Below are 22,751 nucleotides of genomic sequence, written 5' to 3'. Positions count from 1 at the left end.
GAACTGTGAGATCAAGAGCAACAACTTTGACAGCCAATAAACCAGCATTGTGACGAGTGACTATTAATCCAAAACAATAAATGCTTATCACAAATATGATTAGGCACACTCCAGGCAGATCTGTCGTTATCTCAACCCTTTGTGCCCCACGTTGGGTTCCAAAAAGAACTGTTGTGGTTTAATCTCAGTCAGTAACTCAGAACCACGCAGTCTCTCTCTCACACCCCCCCCCGCCTCCCTTCCTCCCCCCCTCCTGGAGGGATGGGGAACAGAATCGAAAGAATGTAACTCCAATGGGCTGAGATAAGAACAGTCAAGTATCTAAAGTACAACACAAAACCACTATTGCTACCACCAATAAGAATAATGATAAGGGAAATAACAAGCGGAGAGAACACAACCACTCACCACCTGCCAAACGATACCCAGCCTGACCGAGCAGTGATCTAGGCCCTTCTGGGTAACTGCCCCCAGTTTATATAGTGGGCATGATGTGCTGTGGTATGGAATACCTCTTTGGCTAGTTTGGGTCAGGTGTCCTGTCTCTGCTTCCTCCCGGCTTCCCCTCCTCCCTGGCAGAGCATGAGACTCAGGAAGTCCTTGGTCAGAATAAACATTACTGAGCAGCCACTAAAAGCACCAGTGTTATCAGCATTGTTCCCAGGCTGAAAGTCAAAAACACAACACTGCACCAGCTACTAAGATTGAGAAAAATAACTACTACTGCTGAACCCAGGACAGCAGCTTACCAGAATTTGATCAGTGCTTTAAGACAGCCTGAACAGGATCAAGCATATCGAAATCAAAACAACAAAAACCTCTTGCCTTCCCCATAATCACCAATGGTTCCAAACTTTAACATGCTTCTGTCTGTCATCATCACATTTCTTTTTTGCTGCACCAGTTCCTGGTCTCACCTCAGCAGTATAGTCCAGACATACTTTCCTGTGCCAGACAGTTCTATTACGTGTTTCCTTTAAATGGCTATAGCTTTTCCCCTGGTCTGAGCGCTTTGCTGTGCAGCACTGCAGATCCACTACTGGACATACAATGTACACAGTGCTCACGATGGTGCAGGAGGAACACCAAGAGAACTTCCAAGTAGCCTGTCCCACCCCAGAACCAGGGACGACGACTGACCTCACTGCCATGCAGACTGGCAGCTACTGATGCCATTTCTGAATTCCCCAGTATCTGAAAAGCTCTTATAATTAAACCCAAGTAACTGACAGATAACCTGTCTTAGCAGCAAGGTTAAAAGTGCTCCCCAGCAATCTGTTCTCATTCATGCCATTAAACCAAGGCAGTCCCAGGAAAGGCCACCTAATTCTTAACATTTCCAGATGATACACATGAGATGACTTTAAAAATAAATCAAATTTCCATTGAGTTTCCCCTAGAGAAAGATCTGATTACAATGCACATCTGGCTGCAGCTTTGGAGTTCTGTAACTACTTTGCCTCAAGAGAATTTCCATAAAGAAGGATATTTGGCAATACAGAGAAGATGGTACCTGGCAGACAGAAGTGCAGTTATGTGTTAAAAAACAGGAAAAGTTATCTAATACAACATGACTGTGACAAGAAAACACAAGGAAAAACCATTCAGCAAGCACATGCACTGCTCTGACAGGTAAGCAAGGTTACAACAGGCCTTGTCACAGGGGCATGTGGAGTATGGAATAGGGCTTTTTAAGCAGCATGCGAACTGTAACCAGCTCCAAGGGCAGGCTGCAGAGGCCAGGAGAAACATTTACCCAACTCAGATGTCATCACACCCTTCTACCACCTAACAAGTAGTGCTGCTGGGGATGGACCAACTCTCCTTCAGGGTGATAGTTCACATTCACCTGGGTTCAGCAGTAGCAGTCATTTTTCTCCTTCTTAGTAGCTGGTGCAGAGCTGTGGTTTTGACTTGAAAGTCTGGGAACAACACTGATAACACCCATGTTTTTAGTTGTTGCTAAATAATGTTTACTTCTGCCTCTGTCAGAAAGCTCCAGGGGAGACTCGAGGTCGACCCCTCGTCTTTTAGAGTCAGGGATACAGAGGATCTGAGGCCAGCTATACTCCCACTGAAAACGAAATACTGGCCGGCTATGAAGGGGTTCGAGCTGCTTCAGAAGTGATTGACACTGAAGGCACAGCTCCTCCTGGCACCCCAGTTGCCCACCCAGGGCTGGATGTTCAAAGGCAGGATCTCCTCTACATGCCATGCAACTGATGCTACATGGAATAAGTGGGCCGCACTAATTACACAAGGAGCTCGAACAGGAAATCCCAATTGTCCATGAATCCTAGAAGTCATCATGGAGAGGCCAGAGAGCAGATTTTGGGATGTTCAGCATTGGAATGCTGAAGGAGAGGGTGAACCAAGTCAGTTTGCAGAGGTGAAAGCCATCCAGCTGGCCTTGGACATTGCTGAATGAGAAAAACAGCTAGCACTTTACACTGACTCATGGATGGTGGCAAATGCCCTGTGGGGGTGGTTGCAGCAATGGAAGCAGAGCAACTGGCAACCCAGAGGTAAACCCACCTGGCTGCTGCACTGTGGCAAGATATCGCTGTCCAGGTGCAGAACCTGGTGTGGTGGTAAGGTACACCAAGTAGATGCTCCTGTACCCAAGAGTCGGGCCACCGAGGAACACCAGAACAACCAACAAGTGGATAAAGCTGCTAAGACTGAAGTGGCTCACATGGATTTAAATTGGCAACATAAGGGTGAATGGATCAAAAGCAGATTAAAGGAGATGATCCTGTCCCTCTACTCTGCTCTCGTGAGACCCCTCTTTGAGTACTGTGTACACCTCTGGTGTCCTCAACATAAAAAGGCCATGGAACTGTTGGAACAAGTCCAGAAGAGGGCCACAAGGTTGATCAGGGGACTGGAACACCTCTCATATGAAGACAGGCTGAGAATGTTGGGGCTGTTCAGCCTGGAGAAGAGAAGGCTGCGTGGAGACCTCATAGCAGCCTTCCAGTATCTGAAGGGGGCCTACAGGGATGCTGGGCAGGGACTATTCATTAGGGACTGTGGTGACAGGAGAAGGGGTAATGGGTTCAAACTTAAACAGGGTAAGTTTAGATTGGATATAAGGAAGAAGTTCTTTACTGTAAGGGTGGTGAAGCACTGGAATGGGTTGGCCAGGGAAGTTGTGAATGCTCCATCCCTGGCAGTGTTCAAGGCCAGGTTGGACAGAGCCTTGGGTGACACGGTTTAGTGTGAGGTGTCCCTGCCCATGGCAGGGGGTTTGGAACTAGATGACCTTAAGGTCCTTTCCAACCCTAACTAATCTATGATTCTATGATTTGTAGGTGCTGAGCAAGACTGTTTCATGATGCTTCTAGCTGAAGCACAGTATCTATCTCACCACTGATAGCCAAGGCATGACCCTACCACATCCCAGAATTACTTTTAAGGAAGTCATACATTCTTCTTCTAGATTTTATAACTCTGTAATGATGATGCCAGTTCCACTAGAACAATAAAGCTCTTTGCTAATCCAAAGGCCCAAACCTGTTTAATCAGTAAGGCAGCAAAAAATGCTCTCCAAGAAAAGCGAAACTTGCTCTACTACACAGACCAGCGTTTAAGTCAGTGAGAATCAGTCCTATGTGATATTATTTAATGCAGTTAAAACCAGACTGAACAACCTTCAGTGGCCTCCTGCTCCAAATTCAAGGGCAGAAGAAGTCTTAAATTTTCCAAGTACACTGTGCACCACTCTTGCAGTGGTTTTGGCACCACTTTTGCAGAGGCAAAAAGCTGTGTCTAAGCTTGCCATCAAAGCACTGAATGTTCACTATCTGAAAAGCCGTAGAACAGAAATAAAGCAAATGTGCCACTTCTTTTGAGCAAGCACTGGGTTGGAAGGTGAAGTACTGAGACAAGGAGGCACAAAATGAAATACAAACCTTTGTAAATAAGTAGAATCAATTCTAAGTAACATTAAGTTTGATAGCTTTGTAACAGTAGCAATGGAGAATAACTGAGGTACATGTTTAGGAAAAAAAAATAGAGTGCAGCTAGAGAACATAATGAGAATCCTTGTATAAGATAAACCACTGTAGTTGGCATAATTTAGGTCCTTATGACCTTAGTACAAAAATAAGCGTAAGAAAAACAGGATAGAAAAACAGGACATGTAGATAAAGAGTAGCTGAAACTAGCAGGTGTCCAGGATGGGCTGCAGCTAAACTAACTGATAAGTAGAAAGACAAGATGATTATGTCTGCAGTGTTACCGAACTAATTAAGCTGGTGTAAGCATTATCTACAGCACATGCTTCAAAGACTGCCAGAAGTGATGAAGACTTTTGGAAGAAGTAAACAACCCCCAAAGGCTACCACCACATTTTCGTACGCATGCAAGGAAATTTTCTAGAAGACTGATGTAATACAAGGCCAGGTTGGATGAAGCCTTGGGTGATAGGATTTAGTGTGAGGTCTCCCTGCCCATGGTGGGGGGGTTGGAACTAGATGATCCTTTCCAACCTGTCCTGGTTTGAGCAGTAGCAGTCATTTTTTCTCTTTCTTGGTAGCTGGTGCAGTGCTGTGTTTTGACTTTCGGGCTGAAAACGGTTGCTGATAGCAAGTATGTTTTGAGTTACTGCTCAAATGTTTGGTTTGTCCAAGGCCTTTTCTGAGCTCATGCTCTGCCAGGGAAGGAGGGAGGCTGGGAGGAAGGAGAGACAGAACACCTGACCCAGGCTAGCCAAAGAGGTATTCCATACCATAGCATGTCATGCCCAGGAGGTAACTGGAGAGACCCAGAAGGGCTGGAGCTCTGGGGGGATAGAGGAGGTATCGGTCAGTGCTCAGTCGGGCAGGGTGGGGTGCGTTATGGGTCGGTGGCTGGTGAGGTGTTGTATTCTCTTCACTTGTTATTGGCTTTATCATTATTATTTGTAGTAGTAGTAGTGACTTATGTTATACCTTAGCTATTAAACCATTCTTATCTCAACCCGTGGGGGCTACATTCTTTGGATTCTCCTTCCTAACTCTCCAGGAGTTGGGGGAGCAAGGGGGGGGGGAGTGAGTGAATAAGCTGTGCAGACTTGGTTTTAAACCACGACACAACCCTAACTATTCTATGATTCTATAAGTAGCCTCATGAATATGCACGTATGTACGTAATGAATATGCATGCTTAGTGACTATATAAGGACAGTTTGTTTAGCAATTTGGAGAGACACACTAGGAGGAGCTATCCCCCGTGTCTCCTGGCGCCTCAGTAAAGAATACCTACTTGTCAACTTAAACTTTGTTGGCGAGTTCCTGGAGATTTCTCTGAATCAGTACCTTCAGCTTGCCAGCACACTCATGGATGAAGATCCAAGATACATCCTCCTCTCTTCCTCCCTGAAGAGGGCTCAACATCTGAACAGTTTTGTCACACCATGCTTTATGTCCTACACATCACCTCCATGAGAACTCACAGAGCTGTACTACCTCAATAACAGTTCACCCTAGGAAGCAGAACTGAACTCAGCTTTCTGTAAGCTTGGAAGACTAGTGAACCTCACATCTTTGGATCCAAATACTCCAACAACTGGCTTCCATTCAAAATATAGTTTAGTGACTTTCAGTCTGAACCTGAATTAGCACATTTCTCTGAAAGGGGAACAAGGAGCAAACTACAAGGAACAATTAAGTAACAAAATGGGAAAAGGTCTCTTTAAATCACATGGTCTTTATTTCAGTGCCAATATTACAGATACAACACAAATACCCCAGTCAGAAGTAACTCAAACAGAATTCAGAGGGTCTACAACAGGTTCTGGAAATTAAATTGGGGAGAAGGTCTGGAATAACTGGGAAGAGCAACTTTGCAGCATAGTCTCTGATGAGTCTCCCAGCAGGAACAGAGCCCTTGCTCAAAGACTGATCTGCAAAACAGGGGTTGGAACTAATGATCTTAAGGTCCTTTCCAACCCTTACTATTCTATGATTCTATGTCTTTTCTACCCATAAATCGCAACTAATGGGTTAAAAAGGCTTTGAAACCATCTTTGGTAAAAAAACAGCTGCTCCTTGGATCTCTACATTTCTCATGCATCACCACACTTTTTGGGGATGCTTGTCCGAATCTGAATGGCTGTAGCTATTGATGTAAAGAAACAAAATTCAGGTGTAAGGTCTTAATTTCCAAGTACAGCACCAAAGCAATTTTATCAACTCTCACCAACACCTCTTTTCCTGCGCTGTTCTAGGTCTGCAGATGAACTCCCAATGCCTAACTTGCTCTCAATATGTATCACATAACTAAGAGGTGGGTGTATACAATAATGCATTGAATAGGCCATAAGCAGTCCCCAGCCCCTTCAGACATAGGGGATACAAGAATAAAGAGGCAGGGCAGCCTGGTGTTCCCCAAGTCCCCAATCTGAGCCCCAGATGAAAGTGCCTGAAGGAATCCAGCTAGTAATGAGGGACAACATGCCTTGCCCACCCCAGGGGAAAGAGACAGCAGAAAGAAGGGTAGCTGTTTACTTGCTGCAGACAAGAAAGTTTTCCTGCTAGGAATTCCAGACTTCTCTTCCAACCAGGCTGTGTTTCTTTGCAGGGGGCAGAGATGAGGAAGGGGAGAAGGGAATGTTGCTTCTGGCTGTGAATGCATATGTGAGGGAATGCACAGTAGCCTCCACAAGCCGCCAGCATCAGCAGAGGAAAGGAGATTAGTCTTAACAGATATGCTTCAAAGTCAGCCATCACTTCAGGAAAATTCCTCCTCAGCAGCAGGTCTCTGTTCCCCATGCCCATGGTGCAGTTTGGGGGACTGCCAAGGATCACAACCTTCTTCCCAGAGTTCTTTTGATTGGGTGGGGTGACAATAAGAATGGAGCCTCACTGCCAAGACTGAGGGGGGAAGTTGCTGACTTCTGCTAGATCTTGTATCGCTGAGCCCTTGTGATTATATGTCAACTTGATCCGCATACGTAGTTGTTGCTACAAGAGAAAAGGGAAAAAAAACCCCAACACAAACAACCAAACCAAAACAAAAACAATTTCAAGTCTTCATTAAAGGCTGAAGAATCCCCCTACATCCAGCTTCCCTCCCTTACCCCATGAATACAAAACATGGACCTTTCCTCACCCCAAGAGCTTGCTGGAAGGACGTGCAGGATAAGCTATGACACTGCAGATTAATGCTTAATCAGACAGGATGTTGATTGGTCACTGTAGTTTTCAGATAGGTACAAACTCTCATAAAAGCTATAGCACAGCTCCTACCCACATCTGTCTCTGCACTGGCCCTGTTCTCACAAGCACTGAAGTCTTTAAATACAAAAATAGCTGCCTTAAAATCCCACTTAACAGTGGAAGAAAGCACAAGGCAGATCCAGACTCTGCTGCTCTGCACTCAGGCTTTCAGGGAGAGGTGTCATTTCCCATACTAGCTGTTCATTCAAAACAGTGGTCTGGGAACTTGAAGTATTGCTCCATAGCACTGTGAAGGAAATAACCTAAGAAAGACTGGAAACAGAGTCTCTAGGAATATTTCCTCCTGCTGTTAAAGATGGAATAGCTCAGAAGTTATTTTACACTGTCATTTGGCTGTCATCCAGATACTAGGTGGCCCTTAATAATAGCTAGAGGACAGCATGCTCCAGCTAAGCTCCCTATTCTCCTCACTCAAAAAACCCTGTTTCCCCAAAACCCTAAAAGCAAAAAGTTGGCTATTTCTGGCTCTTTTCCCCATACCTACAGGGCAATATGAAAAAGGGACAGCAGAAGGAGGAAAGGAGGACAATGACTGCTCCAACCAGCCTCAGGATAAAAAAAAACTATGCCTTATCACTGATAGATCAATATGATCAGTGGCAGTTTTTGCTAGATTTAGTGTTGCTTTGGAAAACTGGCCATCAGTTTTGATCCAGCATAATAAAAGTCTATGTCCAGGTGAACAGACCTTTTTTACAATAGTGACAGCTACCTCCTAAGTAGCAAAGCAACATTCCAAAGTTGCCTCCTTTGGAGTATTCCAGGTAAATACACTATCTCATGGAGAGGGCTCTTGTGAAGCTGCACTTTCAGGCAGTAGCAATTGAAAAGACAGTAAGAGATGCACATGTGCCTGAAGTGGAAGAGTTAGAAAAGAGTAGGCAAGAGAAGAGGGTAGGAAAATACTATTTTGAACCTCTGTGTTCTGAAGTGTTCTGGTGTTCCAACAAGAAAGGACCCCATTATCTGCGGGTACTTCACCTTGTGGGTCTTACCCGAGGTGGATATACTGCGACTTCTGCCACCCTACGGGAAAGCTCATAAACCCTCCAACAATCAGAAAATAACTTTCAAGATGATATTTGAAAGGTGCTCTACAGCACCACAGAGAAATTCTTATCAGTTGCATAAAATACAAAGAGAATAGTCTTGTGCCTTTTAGGCAGAGGGGAGCACCCTACACGGAGATAAGGGGAGATGCATGGAAGTCACAAAAGCTATGCACTAAAACCCAGCCATTTCAGTGAAATCTTAGGCTGAGATTTGAGTATTTTTCTGATCTGCATATCAGCCTAGCAGCAACGCTTAACATCTACAACAGTACATAAACGTTGACCTACGAAAAACTTAAGATGTTTTAAGTTCTTAAAGATATTGAAAATCTTAAGGGTTTCCCACAAAGAAAGAAAGAAGTGATAATAATTTTATTTTTCTTTCTGATGCTATCTGAGTACTTGCAAAGCCTCTTAAGAAGGACATGTGGGCCACCTCTCACACTCCCCTCAAGTCTGTTGTATCCCAGTCTTGAAACCCATCTATGAAGACTGTAAACCAAATAGAATTATGATTAAATCACACCTAAAGATTCTTTCTATCTGCTGTTTAAAAATACACTAATCACATTAAAAACAAGTGACACCACTGGAGAAACAGACAATTTTGTTAAGATTATGGATCAAATATTTCAACTAACACCACTGCAGGCAGCAAGAATGAATGTTGTTACAACACATACAAACACCAGTTTTGAGCTCCTCTAGAAAGACCATCTAAAAACTTGTTTAACAACCATTCTAATGCAAAAGGCATTCATGAATTCAAGAAGCTACCAAAGCTGTGAATCTGCTTTAGTAGTATAACCCAATAGAAGGCCAAACCTGTACCCAGCACTTCATGTAATTTTCATAACTTTTTCTTAAACCTAACCAAGATGACTGCCATTAAAAACACATAATTCACTACCATCACTCCCTACCTCTCAGAGATGCATCCCTAACTAAGTGCCACTAAATGCCCAATTCCAAGACAATATCTTTAATAACTGTTCATGGAATCACTTACCTTTTGTGGATTCAGGACTTTAATGACCTGTGTGATGGTCCCCGAGTTAAATGCAGGGATGACACCACTACTGGGAGACAGGAGCTGCAGCTGGAATGTCTGAAGAAAGGGCAGAGAAAACAATTTCACGCTTAATCACGTAAGAACACAAAGTGATTTGTTTGCACTGAGTGAAAGCAAGGAAAAATTAAGGGTTCAGTTCCCAGCTCTGAATAATCAGTTCTTCCAGTTCCCTACCTGTAAATTACAAAACATTCATTGGTCCACCTGCTTTCTACATAAATAAGATCCAGGTAGCACAAATACTACGGGGTGAGGGCTTACTGTAGTGTACCAAAATAGCAATGATGCACTGTTTCCAGTGTCACACACAGAAGAACAGTGTCCTGGGTTCAGCTGTAACAGTTATTTTTCTCTTTCCCAGTGTGTGCTGTGTTCCAGCTTTAGCCTGAGAACAATGCTGATAACACACCAATATTTTAGTTGTTGCCAAGTAATGCTTAATCTGATCAAGCAGTCTCAGGCTCTGTCAGTGAGGAGGGTCACAGGAAGCCAGGAGGAAGCAGAGACAGGACACCTGACCCAAACTAGCCAAAGGGATATTCCATATCACAGCATGTCATGCCCAGTATATAAAATAAGGGAAGCTACCCAGAAGTCCCAGATCACTGCTCAGGTCAGGCTGGGTATCAGTTGGCAGGTGGTGAGCAATTATATTGTGCATCGCTTGTGTTTATCGGGGTTTTTTTCCCTCCTTCCCTTTTTAATTTTATATTCTCTCCCCTTGTTATTTCCCTTATCATTATTATTATTGGTGGTAGCAGTAGTGATTTTGTGTTATACCTTAGTTACTGGACTGTTCTTATCTCAACCCGTGGGATTTACACTCTTTCGATTCTCCTCCCCGCTGGGGGGGAGGTGGGGGGAGTGAGCAGCTGTGTGGTCAACCAAGAGGGTCAACCACGACAAAGAGTCAAAACTGCTCAGCACTTCTGCAACTTTGCAGGAGGTCCATTCTTTCCTCAATTCCCTCCTATGGCAGGTATGAAAACAACCCCAATCAGAGCATTACCAGTTCCTAGAGGTGAATCTCCCAGAAGTGAATCTATTTTCCCAAACTTGAAGAACAGTCTAATCACACCCTGCTTAAATGGTCTGCTCTACTATGAACTAGTCAATAACTGCCTCCCATATTTTGTGCTGCAGGTAAGTGCAAGAGAAGATGATTCACTGCTTAAAGGAGGACCGTCACTGATCATGTGGTGACTCGTTTAAACTTTTATAAGCAGCTAAGGACTTCAAATATTTTTTTCCCAAGTATTTAGAACTGCAAAGAGCATGGCATATTTCTTAGAAAGTAAGAATAAAGGGAAAGATTAGGGCCTTCACTTTTATTTTGACTTAACATTTTTCTGCATGTGGTTTAACAACTTTCCTAGGAAGTGGTGATTTTAAAACAAGATTTTGTCCAAGCAGAAGTAGCCCAATCTTATAGGAATCAGTGTTCTACTGCATATATAACACTTACTTTCAGACTAGAGATGACCAAACTGAGCACTAGGAGAACCTATTAACAGCTTTTATCCTTGTTTACCTTGCCAATTTCTGTCTACATGAAAGCACCAATCACGAAGTATTTGCAGCTGGCCCTCAACTTATCCCTGTAGTTGCCCTAAGTGGCTCTACCTTTGGTACTGCAGCTTGGAAAACAAAATCTGTCATATCCAGCTCTGTGCTGTTGGAGGCCTGTATTGTGATTACAGTGACACTAGGGTTGGTGTTTGACCTCTCAAAGGTGAAGTCAATCTTCAGCCCGTTCTTGTTGTACGCAGTAATTGAGGGGATTCCTGTAGAAAACAAACCAGCATGGAATCTATGAATCTCCAGAATCTGGAAATAATTCCCAACATCATAGAGTGCATTTACTTTACCCCAGACATGAACACTTCTGAAAATTAAACACACCCCTCCTCCTGCTCCAGTGTCTGTGCCACACTTCCAAACCCCCCCCCCCCCATTTTTTTACTACCCCTTGTTTACTCTTCTAGTTGGCTGCTGTGTCACCTTAGGCTAAGGATTTACATGTCCCTAACCTGCAGCAATATCACTGAAGAGAGGCTGTGATGGAAGTCCATCAAGCAGGAACGGAGGCTGTGCTATCTGGGGCACAGGGGCAGATACTGGAGAACCTACAAGAAACATTGAAGGATTATTACTTAGCTGTCATGAAGAGTAATTACTCCTTCTCCAAAGACTGCTGCATATCATATTCCTTTACATGAAGCTCTACAAATCATCTGTGCTGACATCCTCCCCTTTTCTGCTTTCACTAATTAGGACTGGCTCCTCTTGAGCTAGGAGGCATTCAGATGGAATTCATTCCTCACATCTCCCAATCCTCCCTGGAAAGGCTCACAGCATTCCCAGGCTGGAGTGTGAAAATGCTCGTCTCACCAGCTAATCACACAGAGTCAACCTGTGACTTAATTCCCCGACTCCCACCTGTATGCTATTATGGACCTTGGTAAAAATAAGCATGAAGTCTAGGATTTGGTAGAAAGTGAAGAACAAGCCAGCTCATCCCACCCCAGGACTGAGAACATAGACTTTTAAGAGATGTAGCCTACTCACATGTCAGGTTGAGGTCACCCAGGAGGTCAAGGAGCTCCCCACCAGTAGAATCTGGCTTGCTTGTAGGTGCAGTGGGGATTACAGGTGTTATATCAGTTCCCCCCAACAAGTCCAATAAATCATTTGCCTAATAAGAGTAGATATAATAGTTAAATATTCAACTTCCTGCTGCTTTCCCTTACAAATGTAATGGATTCTACTTGCTCTTGAAGACCAACAGTGCTGCTGGCCAGTCATACAAGTTCTTAGTTTGTCTATGGTCCCATGCCCCATAAGAGATCTATTTTTCATGTTATTGGGACCACAGAGATAGCGAAGGACTAAGTTTGTGCACACCAAAACAGGTTGGGAGATATATGGCTTTACCTCACCCTGCTCTTGCCCTCCCCACAGTGATCTCTCCCACACACCTGTTCTTGACAGAGCCATCAGAGTAGAGATGATGCAGCCATCACCAGGCCAGAACAAGCAAAGAGACAGAGAAGAAGGAGAGAGACCATCTCAAGCTTACTGTTGGCAGTGGTTAGTAGAGTGGTCTGATAGGCAGTGGAAACTAATCTGAGATCAGTTTCCATTACCTGGCTAAGAGGCTGCAATCCAGAGGGTGGAGATTTGGTTTCCAGTACCGCTGACTCTGTCTCTCCATTGGACTGTACAATCTCAGTAAGGCCATTTATGGTGACTTTCTCCATTACTGGCATTCTCTCAAGCAGGGCTGGCCTGAAAGAAGCTGACATAGTTACACTGTGCCATCTTCCTGTATCCCAAATCAAATACTCAGACATTCAGGAGGCAAAATACACAGGGCAACCTTCTTTTTCCTTTTAGCATGGGAGCTGTAAAACTCTGTGACAGTTTGAGGTGGTCAGAAGCAATTGTGGCATTCTGTCCCAGTGCAAATACATTAGTTGACAACTGAAAAATAAACCAATCCTCTTGCCTCTCATTTTCCCCCAGTACCTGACACACTTTCCATTGTGGTGCTAGGATAACAAACCTAAGAGAAAGATTAAATAATTGAGCAAAAGTGGACTAACTGCAGACATAGAACATAACTGCTCTGTTCTGTATGCAACTGAGTCAGTCAGCTCATTTGAGTTGTCTTTACAGAAGGGTTAACCACTTAGAACACACAACAAAGTTGGACAAGCAAATCACCATGCTCTCAAGTGGACAAATTAAGTTTCCAAAGACATTAAGTTCACCCCTTGAGAGTACCCTCCTGTCATGGGTTCAGCTCTAAAAATTATTTTCCTCCTTCTAAGTAGCTGGTGCAGCGCCAAATTTTTACTTTAATCGAAGAACAATACTTATAACACACTGATGTTTTTAGTTGTTGCTAAGTAATGCTTAATCTGATCTTTTCAGTCTCAGGCTCTGCCAGTGAGGAGGGGCAAGGGAAGGTAGAAAGGAGAGACAGGACACTTGACCCAAACTAGCCAAAGGGGTATTCCATACCACAGCACATCATGCCCAGCATAGAAACTAAGAGAAGTTACCCAGAAGGCCCACATTGCTGCTCAGGTCAGGTCGGGTATTGGTCAGCAGGTGGTGAGGAATTGCACTGTGCATCACTTCTCTCCACTGTTTTCTTTTTCTTTTGCCCCCTTTAATTTTATGTTCTCTCCCCTTGTTTTTTTCCTTATTATTATTAGTGGTAGTAGTTTTGTATAGTACCTTAATTATTGGACTGTTGCTCTCAACCAGTGAGATTTACATTCTTTCGATTCTATTTTCCATCCCTCTGGGAGCAGGGGGAGGGGAAGGAAAGAGGGGGGGAGTGAGCGAGTGGCTGTGTGATGCTGAGTTACTGGCTGGGCTTAAACTACAACAATCCTTTGCAGTAGCCAACATGGGGCACTAAGGGTTGAGATAATGACAGATCTGACCAGAGTGTGTCTAATCATATTTGTGATAAGCATTCATTGTTTCAGATTAATAGTCACTCGTCACAGTGTTGATTTATTAGCTCTCAGAGTTGTGGTACTTGGTATCAGGGTTTCAGCATGTCACACACTGCTTACAGCCAGTATTTGCTGGTTTAGTGTTTATCTGCTTTGGGGCCTGGGCTAAAATTTTTCACTGTACTCCAGGGCAATGACTTGTAACAGAATAGAATCATTGATCATGAAACTGCTCTGGTATGCATTCTCAGCATGGTCATCACATCTATACTTCAGGAAGCATGTAATGGGAATTTTTAGAAATTACACATCTTTCCACCCCCCCACCACCACCAGAGGATCAACCTATGAAGGAGACATTCCCTCACACCCTCCACTCTCCCACCAGGCTATTTACAGAAGCATTTGAGAATTAGAAAGTTTTTAAATATAATTTTAAAGCCTTTGAAACCTGCCTGCTTCTTTCGCTGGGAATCAGCATGTAGCTGCATATACTACATGTGCTTTACCCATGGCCATTCCACTCTGAGAATGCCCAATTGCATCTGATCTGAGAAACTAAGCAGGGTCAGGATTGGGTCTTCTCTAAGGTTAAATAACGATCTTAGAGGACCACCAAGAGATCTTCCCTGAGGCTGGACAGTCATGAGTGGCAAGCACTTAACCAGCTGGCCTCTCCAGTGCTTTGGAACTTACCACTCCTGAACAAAACGTGGAACCCAAAAAAATTAGCAGAACACTTCGTTTAAGCGTGCTGTCGTCCTGGCAATAGCAAAGAGGGACAAATCACTGCAACATGCTGGAGTTTCCCCTATGCCTACAGAACTGTGTTCTGCAAGGAGCAGGAAAAAGATGTCTCTGGATCTGATGGCAAAGCAATAGACACAGCAGCTACTCGGACCCTGACAGACACTGACCCCACTCTAACCCCAGTGACAGACACTGCAGCTAAACCAAAGGACCAACCTGTGCCAATACCAGTTGCCCCTATAAGCAAGGGGAAAAGTAAACAAGAGCCATGAAGAGCAGCTCAGGTAGTGAAGGAAGATGAAGACCCAATGTGCGTACCAGAGGGGGTGACATCTGAACAAGAGTAATTAGTACAAAAATCAGAAGAAGATGTAACTTCTAGATCCCTGTCCTTGACTGAGCTGCAGAATATACACAAACATTTCAGCCATCTTGCAAATGAGCACCTGGATGCTCTGATGATGGGAAAACAGGGCCAACATTCACAAACTAGAAGGTAGGGAAGCCAAGCAGCTGGGATCACTTGATAGGGAAGGGGAACTGACAAAGCGAGTGCAAAACAGAAACAGTCTCAACCTCTGGAGGAAGCTCTCGAGAGCTGTGAAGAAAAGGTTTCCATACAAGGACGATGTTCTGTGTTGCCCATGCAAGTGGATCACAAGAGAAAAAGGCCTCCAGTACCTGAGGGAATCAGCCATCCTAGAGATGAACTACCATAAGCTGGAGATTGGGAATGCATCTGTAGATCCAGACAAACTTGGATGTACACAACCCAACAGGTGGAAATTTACACAGAGTACACCATCAACATGTACCAACTCATTGGCAAGAATGAGCTAGAGGGAGGCAGCAGAACCAAAAGTGGATGAAGCGAGACAGCTCTGGGAGTCTGAAGACAAACCCACTCCTTCCATCATTTCAGCTGGGGAAAAACTGTCCCAGGAGTTCAAACAAATGAGAGATGATCTATGCAGCTCCCCACATGTACAGACCCACATATCAGCAACTAACAGAACACACCCTACTGCCTGAAATAGAAGATATAGGAGGTATTCACCACAGGCCACCCTATGGTTTTACCTGCAAGATCACAGAGAAGACATGAGAACGGGGAACAGAAAACCTACCTCAGTTTTGGAAGAACTGGTGCAGGAATTGAAAAGGAAAAATACAATGATGATCTTCCCAAGAAAGTTGCTGCTTCAATCTTCAGTGAGCAGTTTCATAAATGGAATGGAAGAGGTGATTTTATTTCAACTCCCATGGACAAGGAATTCTAATTTTTTTTTTACAAGATGTAAGTAGAGAACCTAATGTTCATTATTAGAGCAGCCCAGCCTCCAGCCAAGTGGAAGGACAATAAGGTTTACTAGACTGTGTGGATCAGGTGGCCTGGCACATCAGTCCCACAGAAATATAAAGCTCTATAGAGGATAATGGTGCACAGGCCACAATTACCTATTACTTGGAGGGGCATGAAGTACACTTGAAACAGACTGCCCCAGAGGTGGAAACACAGGCCCTACCATCTGCCATGGACTGATCCAGACTGCACTGGAACAGGGGCAAGCTTCAGAACACCTGCAATACATTGATGACATTACCATGTGAGGCAATACAGTGGAAAACTTTTCTGAGAAAGGTAAGTAAATCCTGCTGAAGGCCACTTTTGCCATCAACCTGAGTAAGGTCAAGGGACCTGCACAGGAGATTCAATTTCTGGGAATAAAATGGCAAGATGGATGTCACCAGATCCCCACAGATGTGACCAACAAGATAACTGCAATGTCTCCACCAACTAATAAGAAAGAAACACTAGCTTTCTTGAGTGTTGTGGGGTTCTGGAGAAAGCACATCCCAAATTACAGTTTGACTGTAAGCTCTCTCTATCATGTGACCCAGAAGAAGAATGATTTTAAATGGGGCCCTGAGCAACAACAAGCCTTTGAACAAATTAAATGAGAGACAGTTCATGCAGTGGCCTTTGCACCAGTCCGGACTAGGCCAGATGTAAAAAATGTACACTACACTGCAGCCAGAGTGAATGGTCCTACCTGGAGCCTCTGGCAGAAAGCTCCAGGGGAGACTCGAGGTCGACCCCTCGTCTTTTAGAGTCAGGGATACAGAGGATCTGAGGCCAGCTATACTCCCACTGAAAAAGAAATACTGGCCGGCTATGAAGGGGTTCGCGCTGCTTCAGAAGTGATTGACACTGAAGGCACAGCTCCTCCTGGCACCCCAGTTGCCCACCCAGGGCTGGATGTTCAAAGGCAGGATCTCCTCTACATGCCATGCAACTGATGCTACATGGAATAAGTGGGCCGCACTAATTACACAAGGAGCTCGAACAGGAAATCCTGATATCAAACCAAGAAACTAGGAAAATCTGTATCGAGACAACTAGTCTGTAATACAAGAAAGGCCATTACCCTTGCAGATCAAGCTGCAGAGCACTGCATGTAATAGGCTTAAGCCACACTGTCTACAGATCTTTTGGGCTGAAAAAAGTGTTCCATTACCAATAAACCCAACGATGGGCCACATTTTTGACCACAGAGAAAGTCTTATTAAGCAGAAATTATTAAACACTGACCTTTACCTTTACACTATAATGAACACCAGAATATATTGGAGGAAAATACAGGTGCTCACTTGTAAATTAAATGAAGTTACATGTTTTTCTTAAGTGCACCACGTCCCAAAACTATGAACAACATACACTGCCATGTAATCAAAAGCCAGCTGATCACCAGACACTGCTGTCTGCAATGGTCAACTCAGATCAAAATCCTCTATGCTAGATTTTTCTCAACTCATAAGGTTTTACATGAAGCCCTGAGCAGCTCACGTGCCCATGCTCATTAACATGATGTTTCCAAGCACAAATCTGAGTTGCTGCATGGATCCCACGGGAGGAGAGAAAAGTGGAAATCACAAGGATGTTGTGTTCTACACACAGTGAATAGGATGGAAAAAAGGGATTGTGAAGTCTTTGAAACAAGGCTTAGAGGCCCCTACAAACACAGGCAATATTTAGTCAAATGGCATCCATTTTCTCTCTGTCCTCTCATATAAACTCTAAAATGAATGCTCCTCCATCCAATGGAATCTTATGGAAAGTTTTCAAGGGTGGATGAAGTCAGTCCCCACAGGATCTCCTCCAATCTTATGAACCACACTGAACAGATGAATCTGTGGTGCTCCTATGTATAAACAATTAACTACCACACATAGCAGATTAATGATTATTCTGCAAAGAATTATGGCTTTAGTTACTGCAATAAAACAGGGTTTTAACTTTCTCATAAAGAAACAATCAGTTGAGCAAAGCAGTGATGAATGGGGACCTCTCAATGATAAGGTGTAAGTAGATTAATATGCTCACAAATTGTAAAACAGATATGCTGAGTGGTGCAGTGAAATAGCAGACCTTTGCATGCAGAATCTGAGATTTTAAGCAGATACTACAAGAAGATACAGTAAATTTAAGAGATATTCTGTAAAACTGAAACGTATTAACAATTGCTAGAATTGCCTTACGTTCAGAGCAGTTTAGAAGGACAGGTCAATGGACCTAGGCGTGTTTATTCCAAAGACATTTTAAAACCAGACTGAACCCAATGACTGTGGTAATCATCATAATCATGGCTTGACTTTGCAAATGAAGACTTGGGAAGGGTTTTACCCACGCTTACTACAAGCACGCTGATAGCAAAAAAAAAAGGCCAATGTGGGATAGGCAAATCCGGTTGCAAAACGCACAATGAAAGGTCTCCTTGGGTGATATAGGCGGGGCGTGATTCTTTCTAGTTTGCCTTTTCTCCTCGAGACTAAATTTGCGTGTGTTCTCAAAGGAGACAACAGCATTATGTATAGTGTGTCTCCAAGTCTCCCGACTGGAGGCCAAGGTGGACCACTGATGGTAGCCAATATGGCCAAAGCTAAGGTATTGTTTCAGGGAGTCCTTATTTCTCTTCTTTGGGGCACTTCTCTTGTGGCAACTGGTGGTAAGCTCATCGTAAAACACAATCTTAGGGAGGCGATGATCCTTCATCCTAGAGACGTGCCCTGCCCAGCGCAGCTGCAATTTCAGCAATATGGCCTTGGTACTGGTGACCCCTGCGCCTGTTCAAGGACAGTAACGTTTGACACATAGTCAGTCCAATGGATGTTTAGAATTGTACGGAGGCAGCGCTGATGAAAGTGTTTGAGGAGTCGCAGGTGATGGTGGTAGATAACCCATGATTCAGACCCATATAAAAGAGTAGACAATACAATGGCTCTATAGACACTAATCTTTGTACTTTTCTTCAGGTGTTTATTGCACCAGACTCTTTTATGGAGTTTTACAAAGGCTCTATAGGCCTTTGCTATTCTGTTGTTTACCTCTTTGTCGATTGTGGCATCTGAGGAAATAATGCTTCCCAGATAGCTGAACTGCTGAACTGACTTAAGCTCTGACTCACCAATGGTAACGTGAGGATGATGATAATCTTCTTGTGGTGCAGGTTGGTAGAGAACTACTGTCTTCTTCAAGCTGACTTCCAGCCCAAAAAGCTCAGCCACCTCCGCAAAGCAAGATGTTAAACACTGCAGAGCTGCTTCTGTGTGGGCAACAAGGGCGGCATCATCAGCAAAAAGGAGTTCATGGACAAGATGATTTCAGGTCTTACTGTGGGCCTTCAGTTGCCTTAGATTGAATAGGCTCCAATCAGTATGAAATCGAATATAAATGCCGTTTTGTTCGTCGAGGTCTAACATAGCCCTTTGAAGCATCATGCTGAAGAAGACTGTAAATGAAGTTGGTGTGAGAATGCAACCTTGTTTCACATCTTTGGTTATTGGGAAGGGTTTAGAGAGTGCATCACCATATCTAACTTGGCCTTGCTGATCCTCATGTAACAGAATAATCATTTTGAGGAACTTGGGGGGGACAAACCTAATCGTTCCAAGATCAGCCACAGGCCTTTTCTACTCACAGTGTCAAAAGCTTTGGTGAGGTCAACGAAAGTTACATAGAGCCCCTCATTCTGTTCTCTACACTTTTCTTGCAGTTGTTTGAGAACAAACACCATGTCTGTGGTACTCCTATTAGATCTGAAACCACACTGACTTTCAGGTAGAAGTTCTTCTGTGATAGCGGGTACTAATCTGTTCAATAGGATTCTCGCAAGAATTTTTCCAGCAATGGAGAGCAAAGTTATACCTCGGTAACTTGAGCAGTTTGACTTTACACCTTTTTTCTTTACAGAGTGATGACGATTGCATCACGAAAATCTGATGGTAATTTACCTTGTTCCCAACAGCGCACAACTAGCTCGTGAAATTTAGCATGAAGTGCTTGGCCTCCGTGCTTCCAGATTTCAGGTGAGATTCTGTCGACCCCAGCTGCCTTGCCAATTTTCACCTGCTGTATAGCCTTAAGAGTCTCTCCCATGGTAGGGGCTATATCCAATTTGTTTTTCACCAGACGTTGTAAAATGTGCTGGATTCCTTTGTCTTGGACTACACGGTTAGCACAGAAGAGTGTTTGAAAATGTTCAGACCAACGATTCAGCATGGAGATTTTATCTGTAAGAAGCGTTTGACCATCTGCACTAAGTAAGAGGCTTTGAACCTGGTATGTGGGTCCATACACTGCTTTCAGAGCCTCATAGAACCCTCTGTGGTCACCCAAATCTGCACATAATTGAGTCTTTTCTGCTAGGTTGAGCCACCACTTGTTCTGGATGTCTCGAAGTTTCTGTTGGAATTTGCTACATGCAAGACGAAAGGCTGCTTTTCTTACATGGCAAAGTGGCTGAGCGAGATGTGCTTGATGGGCAGATCTCTTCTTTGTCAGCATTTCCTGGACCTCCTGATTGTTATCGTCAAAACAGTCTTTGTTTTTCTCCAAGGAGAACCCAAAGGATTCTACGGAGGACTGCAGGATGCTATTTTTAATATGTTGCCAAAGTGCTTCAGGAGAAGAATCTATAAGGTGGTCTTCAAGCCTAGTTTGAAGGTTAGCCTGAAAGCTGTCCCTCACTGCAGCTATTTGAAGATTATTAATATTGAGCCTCCTCCTCGGAATGCCACCCCTCTTAGGTTTGGGCTTGAAGTGGAAGTTACGTTTGCAATGCACAAGGCAGTGGTCTGTTTGACATTCTGCACTAGGCATCACACAGATGTGACAGACATCATGAACATTTCTCTGGCGCACTAAGACATAACCAATAAGGTGTCAATGTTTAGATTGAGGATGCATCCAGGTTGTCTTCTGGCTGTCTTTCTGCTGGAAAATAGTGTTGGGTGATGGTAAGCTGCTGCTCTGCACAAAACTCTATCAAGAGGCGACCATTATGCAGCTACCAGCACTGTGCTTGCCTAGTACTCCTTTACAAGCTTCAAAGTTCTTACCTACTCGGGCGGTGAAGTCATCAGTAATAAGGATCTTATCATCTATAGGAACCTTTTGAGTGAGACAATGCAGATCGGAGTAGAATTTTCTTTTTCTGCCAGGTCAGCTTGCAGTGTTGGAGCATATATGCTGAAAAGAACATGTTGCTTATTGCGTAGCAGAAGACGTAAGAAGATAATATGATTGGAATGACCTACTGGCAAATTTTTAAGTTTAGAGATGATGGAGTTTTTGATCATGAAGCCAACTCCAGAAAGATGAATTTCAGTTTTGGATTTGCCTGACCAGTAGAGTGTATAGCCGGAACTATCTTCTTTAAGGCTACTTCCTCATGAAGGCAAACTTCATTGAGAGCAGCAATATCAATGTTGAGTCGTGACAGTTCGTGGGCAATTAGCACAGAACGGCACTCAGGATGCCCACTGTTCGCTGTATCAAGCATGGTTCTGATGTTCCAACATGCGAGTGTCAATCTGGACACACCTTTGGAGGCAGGTGTATGCCTTTGTCTCTTTGTCTTTAATCAACTGCAACAGAAGATGCCTGTTGGCCGTGGCTAGCCAACCAGGTGGAGGGGGAGATGAGCTTTGGTTAGGTCACCTTTTCTAGGCCTCTCTCCATATGGAGCAAGCAGTGCTCTCCTTGAGAAAAAGGCTGCTTGGTCATTCAGGATGCTGCTGTACAAGACTGTCATCTCCTGGGTCAGTCTCAAGCGACCAGTGTCCTGAACTGCCTGCATGCAGGGCTGGGTCTGCGACTTCCAGTGCACCTTAACACCTGCCGTTTCATCCCTTGCCTGTCACTACAGGGCTTTGCAAGTGTGGGTAAACCCTTCGGGCCTGCACAGTGGATTTCTTAGGTGAGGCACAGCATGCATAAAACTGGCCCCACCCTTTACACCTGAAGTTTATCTGCCAGGGCCTAGCAGGCTTGGATGGTGGCAGCAAAGTCCTCAGGTCATAGGTTTGATTAGAGTATCCTTCTCTTAGATGGATGGCCTTACAGGGCTAAGTGAGCTCCATCTGCCCAGGTTTGAAGTTAGAGTCGTCCTTCTCCTAGGATGGTTGCCCAAAGGCTAGTGAGCCCATCCTGCCCATGGACACACTTTGACCCTTCAGTTGAGACCTGTCTGGCATGGGAGACCCTACTGGAGGCATATGCCACCACCAGCATAGCTCCCAACCTCACAAGGGCACACAAGCTCTTTCCCCACAACAAGGGGATGTCCGTGAAAGAACTGTGGTAATGCTAGCATGATAAAAGCTACCTGCAGACATTTACTCAGCTAGCAAATTTAAGATTCAACACTTAGGAATAAACACTAGTCAAGTTCAAGCTCAAAGCAGGGCAATGTTTTCGGCAGAGAAAGTCTCTGAGCACAGAATAATCTCCCAGGATACACTGAATTCTTAAAGCATTCACTAACTCATCTATAGAGGGAGGGATTCTAGTTCCTCTATAAACATACTAAAATCATCAGACAAAGTTCTCAAAGCACAAAGTGTGGTACACACAGGAGATCAGAGTAGATTATAATGATCCTGTTCAAACTCATCAACACTTACCTCATGTGATCATATTTCTTGAAAAGTGTATTATATTCCACTGCCCTCTGCTGTAGCTCCACATCGATACTGCTGCTATAAACAGAAACTATCTTCCTAACGCGACTGTGGGAGGACAAGGGGGAAACAAAAGAACACACCACACCATGGAATTAGCAGCAATAAGCAAGGGAATAACCTGTCATCCAGTAGATACTATATGTCCTCTGCTTAACAG

The 22,751-nt window shown here is 44.0% G+C and overlaps 1 protein-coding gene across 3 annotated transcripts in view; it reads right to left on the bottom strand.

Annotated features, from left to right (window-relative positions):
* Positions 1–5,673: 5,673 nt before the first annotated feature.
* LOC117438298 (AP-1 complex subunit gamma-1-like) overlaps positions 5,674–22,751 on the bottom strand; it is a 74,802-nt gene continuing 57,724 nt past the window's right edge. For all 3 annotated transcript variants that reach the window (XM_034073835.1, XM_034073834.1, XM_034073833.1), the window contains 7 exons: positions 22,535–22,639; positions 12,494–12,635; positions 11,916–12,042; positions 11,378–11,473; positions 10,971–11,131; positions 9,285–9,383; positions 5,674–6,947 (listed from right to left, as the gene is read on the bottom strand). In XM_034073835.1, coding sequence (XP_033929726.1) covers positions 6,846–6,947; positions 9,285–9,383; positions 10,971–11,131; positions 11,378–11,473; positions 11,916–12,042; positions 12,494–12,635; positions 22,535–22,639 — 832 coding nt within the window. In that variant the 3' untranslated portion in view covers positions 5,674–6,845. The remainder of the gene's footprint in view (positions 6,948–9,284; positions 9,384–10,970; positions 11,132–11,377; positions 11,474–11,915; positions 12,043–12,493; positions 12,636–22,534; positions 22,640–22,751) is intronic.

Source organism: Melopsittacus undulatus (assembly GCF_012275295.1).
Source record: "Melopsittacus undulatus isolate bMelUnd1 chromosome W unlocalized genomic scaffold, bMelUnd1.mat.Z SUPER_W_unloc_6, whole genome shotgun sequence".
NCBI lineage: Eukaryota > Metazoa > Chordata > Aves > Psittaciformes > Psittaculidae > Melopsittacus > Melopsittacus undulatus.
Note: the sequence above shows the minus strand (reverse complement) of the source record. Positions and strands in the feature narration are given on the sequence as shown.